General features: G+C 33.5%; 1 protein-coding gene across 2 annotated transcripts; it reads right to left on the bottom strand.

The window, feature by feature from the left end:
• Positions 1 to 2,200: 2,200 nt before the first annotated feature.
• On the bottom strand, positions 2,201 to 8,424 carry LOC123873258 (transmembrane protein 185B). 2 transcript variants are annotated; one of them, XM_045918031.1, is made up of 7 exons: positions 8,233 to 8,424; positions 7,971 to 8,147; positions 6,925 to 7,132; positions 5,980 to 6,115; positions 5,114 to 5,244; positions 4,595 to 4,718; positions 2,201 to 4,199 (listed from the first exon to the last, which is right to left on the bottom strand). In XM_045918031.1, the coding sequence occupies exons 1-7, from the start codon at positions 8,280 to 8,282 to the stop codon at positions 3,946 to 3,948; spliced, it is 1,080 nt and encodes a 359-aa protein (XP_045773987.1). In that variant the 5' UTR covers positions 8,283 to 8,424; the 3' UTR covers positions 2,201 to 3,945. The 2 variants fall into 2 exon arrangements, with proteins under 2 accessions (XP_045773987.1, XP_045773989.1); XM_045918033.1 differs by having other exon boundaries at positions 2,202 to 4,199; positions 5,986 to 6,115.
• Positions 8,425 to 8,531: the final 107 nt, after the last annotated feature.

Here is an 8,531-nt window from a genome sequence, read left to right as displayed (position 1 = left end):
AAATGATACTTGTTAATATTCTATTTAAAAAAACGTAACAAATAATGTGGACTTTTGCCCTTTTCATAAGCTTAGAGTTAAAACAAAAACTTCATTGCAGTGAACAAGTACTTGTATATTCACGAACAATAAATAAATGATAACTACCTTTTTAACAAAAATAATAATTTGCTAATCGTTCGTACAGTACCTATTGCGAAGCAACATTAGGAAGAATCTATCACAGTAAACAATTCATTTGATATATACTTAACATCTCTTGATTTACCTGTACACTTTATTCACATCTACTGTTTTTTATAACAATAATAATTATATTGCAATTTCTAATAGCTACTTAATATATTATTAAAAAAATAAGCTCACAAAGTACAGTCAAGGTCTACTTAAAATCTACTACTTACTTTTTAATTGATTCTTTTTGCACAATTATATAATCAAATTGTGTAATAAAATTCATGCTTTTGACTGTACTTATGTATAGCATAAATAATGTGGTGCTTAGCCAATGTAAAACTGTGTATTGAAGACGGAAGTATAATAATTTAGGAAATATAATTACCTACATAGATTTTCTGGTGGACATTTGATAAAAACTTAAAATTTAGGTTGAAAAAGGAAATGTACGAATAACGAATGTATATACTAGTGCTATTGAAACAATTTTAAAATTTTGTAATTCCCGAGCTTTTTTCTGTGTCTTCGCGGTAGAAAGATAAATTTAATGTATATAGAAACAACAATTTCAATCGATTGGCAGATTCGAAATAGTTATTTCATCGTTTTACTGCAAAAACTATTTAATGGGAGGATCTAATACAAAGTGTCAAGTCCATTTTTGTCCAAAAGCAAACCTTTTTAAACTTAACTACTACTAAAACAGATAAGTCCTATAAAAAGCATTATATTTTTGTCCATTTCACGTTTTCAATGCAAAAAGTCGGGTACAATCGTCTTGTAAATACAGCATTGGAACACAAACGTTGTTGCATTTTAAATTAAGGATTTGTGACTGAGCAACTTTTTGCATGGAAGCCTCTAATTGTGTTTCATGAAGTTATAGTTTACAACAACTATGAACTTGTCAAGACGAGTTCTATAGTTGTTGAAATTGTATTTACTTGATGTTTTTTGCAATTGATTTTGATAATCTGAGAAATGGCTTGGAAGCAAGCAAAAAATATATGAAGAACCATTTTTTGTTTAGCATTAGATAAGAACCATCGAGATAACTTTGGCATGACGTTGTACCTAAAGCATTCGTGTACTGTGGAGTTGTATTCGTCTACCTGCATGAAATATTAGCGTTCTGTGAGCATGTGAGTTATGGATTACAGTTTGTCACGACATCCTAAATGGGTTGCTATCGTAAATATCGATTTGAGTGAGTATACTGTCGTTGATATGTTTACGCTTGACTGTGGCCATCTATTAGTGGGCTGTTTCAGGTCAAGGACTTCAAATTTTCGACATTTAATCATCACAGATAAATTATTATTATTTTTCTTTAATTTCAATGCTGCAAGATCAATAGTCGACCATTTAAATATTATAGAACCATTGTAATTCGTATACGTAACGTACGTATATACAATAAGTCAAAAAAGCATCCTAGAACATTATTTAAACGTATGGTGGGTACCTACACTTTTTGGTATCCCTAACTAAATCGACATAAAAAACCGTTAAACAAAAATAGTTACTACCTTACATTATTTACAGAAATTTGCAACTTGAAATAACTAATTTTCATATTATAAATACATGGATAGTAGATACATAATTATAGAAAAATACTCGATCCCTACCTACTTTTTTTTGCAACTTTATTAAATGGGCACCAAATATAACTAAAGTCATACCTAATGGTCTATTTGCAACACAGTTTGAGCGTAAAGTGTAAACAAAGTTTTAATTCAGTGCATTTGTTTCTTTTAATTGTAATGAACCTGATACATCACACTAATATTATAAAGGAGAAAGTTTGTATGTGTGTGTGTGTGTGTGTGTGTGTGTGTGTGTGTGTGTGTGTGTGTGTGTGTGTGTGTGTGTGTGTGTGTGTGTGTGTGCGTGTGTGTGTGTGTGTATGTATGTTTGTTAATCCTTCACGCAAAAACTACTGGACGGATTGGGCTGAAATTTAGAATGGATATAGATTATACCCTGGATTAGCACATAGGCTACTTTTTATCCCGGAAAATCAAAGAGTTCCCACGGGAATTTTAAAAAACCTACATCCATCATCAGCATCAGCTAGTTAAAAATAAAACTGTGCTTTCCACGACAGTTAGGCTTCATTTATAGGAGAGCTTTTTTAACGTCCGTTAAAAAGGCGTCCAAATAGAACAAATGTATTCCCAAGTACACGTCAACGCCTTTTTAACGTGTGAACAGATACTTGGGAATACATTTATTCTATTCTATATCTGTCGTGTAAATGAGGCCTTAGGAAATTTGTAACAAAACGTAACTTCACCAAATTGAAATATTGAGATATCCGCCAAAGCCAGCCTACCGAAGATTTTTGCATACTTAATCGTTTTAATGTGATGTCAATAATTGAGAACGTACCGAGTAATTTACGTAATGTACGTATGTAATCGATCTAATGATGATCTAATCATCATGATATCTTGAAATCAATGATCTTGTTAAATATGGCAGTTTACCATCTTAATTTAATGAATAAAGGTTTGTTCAGCAATTTACCTATATTAAAAGTTATAATCTCAAATAATTTTTAATTTTATGCATAAAGTTTAACTTATGAATTTATAAAATGTAAAAGTAAATATTTGTTTTTAAATTTTTAATACTAATCTTCGATATAGGTATGCAAAATTATGAAAAAATGCATCCCGCCTTTATTTTATTTTGTCACTATGTGGATTGTGGGCCTTGCCTGCTAAAAGGTTGCCGACGCGACGGCTGGTCTAAAACATTTAACCTAAGCATTTGCATTCGACTTTAGTGGGGTTTCACAAAAACATCAAAAGATCTTGGTGCAATTCTCAAACAGCATTTTCACTTTAGCCAGCACTTGCCGAATAGGCCCGGTGAGCTTGTCAAATTAATTAATGTTCGACAAGCACCCAATAAGTTTAAGAGGTCATAAAATATGTATGGTGTGTTTGGTTCGCTTGAAACATTGTCAAAAAAATCGTTTTTTTTTATACAAACAAAGATTTTGGACAAGATCAAAATACTTCCTAATATCCTATAATATCTATTATTACCTATACAAAAAAATAGCTTAGTCCTACACAATTTAGTGATGTAACGAATATCGATACTCAATATTACGTATATTCACTGGACAAAATGAAGGTAAGCATATCATATTATTTAATTATCTCAAATAATGCATATGCAGCTTTAAGCTTAATCACAATAAATGCCTAGCTAGTCAAAGATATGCAAGATTAATTTACTCGTGTTTTAATGTCGAAGTTTTCCTTCAATAAGACGCGTGATGCGCATAAACTAATAAGCTTGCCTGAGATTCTGACAGCTAATACTTGATGATGGTTTTTATGCTTTTTTTTTCTCTAAATCAATGATTAACGACAAATGACGACGAATAAAACTGCGTGACTGCTGTGATCGCGGAGTAATTAAAGAGAATTTTCGCTACTGCTTGAGCACTGGCCGCATGCGAAACGAAGAAAATTCGCTCGAAATATCCTAAACAACCGTAATTTCTTAGTTTCCGATCAGAAGCTTCTCTAATGATCCGCATTTTCACATATTCGGATGCGAGCAGTGCACAAGCGCTGTAACAGTATTCCTTCGTGAAACGCAAAATATTCGTTACATCACTGAATAACAAACTTAACAAATTGTATTGCTCCATTACACAAAGAAGCTCGATATTTACAATGGACAAACATCTAACAAGTGAACACACGTTTCAGCACTTTTCACGCGTTTCAGGCGGGAAGATCATCAATCGGGCATGTCTATACTGGTCACAGGCACAACTGGCTTCAACGCTTCGTTTTTCTTCTGGTTTTTATGTTTTTTCTCTTTGACTTTTTTGTGAGCCTCATCTCTATACGGCTCTTGGTTCGGCGGGTCGGCCGGCGCAACGTTGGCGCCGCGGTTTACATTATTGTTGTACGCAATGTTCGCATATTCTTGTAGAAGCGGGAACACCGACAGAAGGAACTGACAAAAGTCTTTCCGTATTCCGAACCACCCTAAAAATCCGGAATCGTATTTTCATAACGTAAACACTAATGAATTATAAAACTTTGTAAATTATGGCACATATAAGGATGGTACCTAGACAAGGTCTAGTCAAATTTTTAACTAAACAAAACAATTTTTAAATACATATCAGAAATTGTAGAACCGGCAGGATTCGAACCTGCATCTTCTGGGAATCGTGCCCCATGCCTTGACCATTAGGTAACAGTTCGCCTTGCTGCCAGTGCAATTTTTTGATAGACCTTAAATGTGTCATAAAAAATTTATAAACAAAGCAAATTGACGTTTTCTGGGCCGCCAGTTTTTTCCCAACAATAAATAGTGTTGAGCTTTATATTTGAAACTGATAGTACTTAATAGCGAATGAAATGTAGGAGTCACTCACATTTGTTGCCGCCCTTAGAGCTAAAGGACATGATAATGAGCGTGGCATACGTCACGAATAGAGGGCTCACCACCACGATGTAGGTGAGCGACAAGCCATCGTCCAACTTGTTCGTCAGGAGAACCTGAGGGATAAAGCTATCAATATAAAATTTGCTGATGGATGTGGATGGCTAAATTGGTGGATCAAGACCTTTGTCAATGTCTACGGTCCAAAGACCTTATAGCACTGTAAATTCGTCTATACAAAAGTATGCTACCTTTGACTACTCTGGAATGGTGTAAGGTTGGTTCTGGTCATTATCACTAACATTTCAAAATGATAACCTAAGCCGTTGAAATCTTACTTTCAGTTGAGTTATATGTAGGACTTATCCATTGAGCTACAAATTACAATGCATGTGTGCAGAGAATTTATTGAGTAACATTGATTCCATATTAGGAAAGTATAAGATTGAGTCATATAAATCGTACAACCTAGATTACGATTAGGCATTACATAAAAATTCTCGATACATACCTGAAAGACTAATATGGGTATGACTGTGAAAGTGTAAGCTAAGGCAGAGTTGAAACTTGTTCGCCGTTGCTGTATATTGACTTCCGGCGTTCGCAACAAAATACCCGCGAATATTATACTGTACAACACCCCTAAAATAATTCACACACACATTACAATAAAAAATCAAAGATACAAAAAATTGAGACATTCTACACTACTAAACTTCAAAGAAACAAAATCCCATACATTCAAGATTCAAATATGAACCAAAAGAGCTTATTTTTACGACATTAAAAATCCATAATCAATATTTTATGAAAAACTCTTACTATTAACATGGACGGACGGACGGACCGACGGACAGACAGACAGAGAACAAAGTGATTCTATAGGGGTTCCGTTTTTCCTATTGAGATACAGAACCCTAAAAAGAGTTAAAATATTAAGATCTCTGATTCTGCATACTGCTGGCGAGAACTCTCACTCCACTATTTTGTCGCATTGACAAGATATCAAAGAAAAGCTCGCTCAGTTACGCTCTTTTTGCAGCGTCGTTCGCCGGGACAGCTATACTCTCATGGCAATCACAATCACACTCGCGCAGTTTGCATAAGATTAATTACCTATACTAATGTATGAAGGACGATTACTCGCCCGACGCACTTGCACACTCGCTCATAGCCCAGTGATAAAAGTAATTCAACTACACACTCGCTTCTCGTTGCCCTCCAACTCATTTCCAGTGTTTAGCTCAACTTGTTTCTCGCTAATCGTCGGCGCTTGGACAACCTTAACCTTGGGTTGGTTGGTTGTACAGTGGCCTTAAGTTACTTTTGAATGTAATATGTGCACATACACAATAATAATAATAAAAGAATACATACACTCACCTACAAGGCTGAGGCACATGAGTATCCACAGAGGCACAAACACAACCTCCCACGACCAGTTTATAAACTCATCCAATTTTAGCGCCAGAAATATGAACTGCAGTATATTTACTGCGCAGAATAATTCCAACTGAAAATGGTTTAATACTTACATTATTATAATAAAAAAACTCTGTACTTGGGTATTTTTTCAAACATTTTACACAATAAATCAAAAACTATTATATGTAAAAATAAATGAAAATCTTTTTTAGGATGTACAGGTAAAACGCTTTCTGTGATACCCCACTTGGTATAGTTAGTTACCTTATTTTGAAAATTGAAACACATTTTCACACATCAAACACACAAACAACAAGTGATCCTATAAGGTTTCCGTTTTTTCTTTTGAGATACGGAACCTGGCACACTTTGATGTGACTCAGTTTGTGTGGCTCGGTAGGATAGGTACCGAATCCAAGTTGTGGATGCACTTGACAATTCAAAAGTACTTGAAAAAGTTTAATTGAATAAAATATTTTTTGAATGAATTTAGAATTTGAATGAATTTGATATTTTTAATCAGTCACAAGTTAACTATATCAAAATTGCAGTTGTAAAAAGTTGGCATTGTACAATATCATTTGTTTTCTTTTAAAATTACATTTCCTGTTTTTTACTTATTTTTTAACTGTATAATGAATGTGCAACATCGACATAAACTCAAGAGTGTCAGGATTTGAAGTTGTAAACTGTATAGTGTATTTTCCTGTCAAATAAAGAGTACTTAAACCGAGCATGGAAAAAGCAAAATTATATAAATATTACATTGTCTTTTCCAGAACATTGAGATTATCAGAATTATTACAGACCAAGCTGTAGAACAAAGAACCTAATAACCATATTATTATGAGATCATTTTGAGATCACTTTTATTTATTTGGGATTGTAAATACTTACCTCATAACTTCTGTCATGTTTAACACACCATATACAGATGGCAATGGAGACTATGCTTATAAAGATAAGCGGTATGAAGACTAGTATCCAAACATGGCGGGCAGTCGTCAGCTGGTCACACACTAGCAGTTCAAACATTAGCAAGATTAAATGTATGGCGAGACTTATTAACATTGCCTTGTAGTGGATGTAGGCTTCACCTTCTAACCTGCAAAAATTATATTAAATAAAAATACATTAAGAAAAAAAAAATTTTGACTATGATCATACTTGATATTAAAATTGCAGAATTGTATTTGTTTCTTAGCTTTTCAATGCTAATTGCCTATCCCAACTAACATTGGGAATCAAAATGAGCATCTTTACAGGAGAGGCTTCAAGTTTTATCGCTTGTTTAAAAAAACAGATTTACAAAGATTGACTGATTTTAAATCTTAACACATAAACATATTCAACACATAATTATATGATTTTTGATGCAGCAATTGAAAGATGTAGCCTTTTAAAGATGACCAGTGAAATAAAAACAAAATGCGAAAATCTAGTCTTGTTAATACAGAAGTACGCGTAAGGTTTATGCTACACAACTTCATACCATACTTTTGTGTAAAAAAATGTTTAAGAATACTGCCAAGAAGAACAACAGCGATGTTTCATTCTGGTTTTAGTAGGCGAGACATTCTAAACAAGCGGTAGTACATTCATAAACGTTACTGACCCATAAGTCACTGATAAAGTACTTAATTGGGCAAGTAAATTGTTAAGGTTTTGCATGTAGGTACTATGTACAATTTTTTGCTATGTGTAGTCCTTACAATATAATAAACAATTAATCTTTGTAACAAAATTTTACAATTGATAAAAATTGTATATGTCTTTAGTTGCATCCTTCTTTCCTTCTACTGAAGAAGATACAAAAATGAAAGTGAAATATTATCTACATCAGTGATCTGACCTAGATCAAGATTTGTTCAATATTTTTATTACATTATTCTGATCTAACACTTGAATGGAATTTTATGTCCAGATAACTGATATGTACTAACCTGAAGTGAGGATACTGCCACCAAACATAAGTACCAACAGTAGCACCAAGTACAACTAGGAATTTCCAAATCCATATTGGCGTAAATACGGCCCAATACGACCATGTTATGGTATTATCAAACTTTAGAGCCAACAAAGCTGTGAATACCAGCAAACATGTGTGAACTACGAATTTGCTATTGAAATAAAACAAGATTATTAGTAAAAAGTAAAAACATATTCTTCGAGTAAATAATAAGAATGTTTGTGGGTCCTACCTACCTCGGATTAAAATCCTGGAATAGAGTCTGTAAATTCATTTCCATACACATTCACTTGTTTAATATTTGAATTATTATATATTTTCATTTCACGATCACTTCGGTGTTGAAATTTTATAGTTTTAAAGGAATGGAAATTTTAAGGAAGATGTTTTTGAAATTATTATTTTCGACGATGTCGAATGTCATCTGTCAGTCATGAGTCAACGAAAGAGAAGTCAAACTATAGGTAGGTAGGTACCTACCTACTCTTTGAACATACACTCTGCGGACGTGCTGCGGACGCTTTGCGGTTACTCT

Source organism: Maniola jurtina, chromosome 16, assembly GCF_905333055.1.
Source record: "Maniola jurtina chromosome 16, ilManJurt1.1, whole genome shotgun sequence".
NCBI classification, from domain to species: domain Eukaryota; kingdom Metazoa; phylum Arthropoda; class Insecta; order Lepidoptera; family Nymphalidae; genus Maniola; species Maniola jurtina.
The sequence above is the reverse complement of the archived record's forward strand: the minus strand, read 5'-3'. Positions and strand labels throughout refer to the sequence as shown.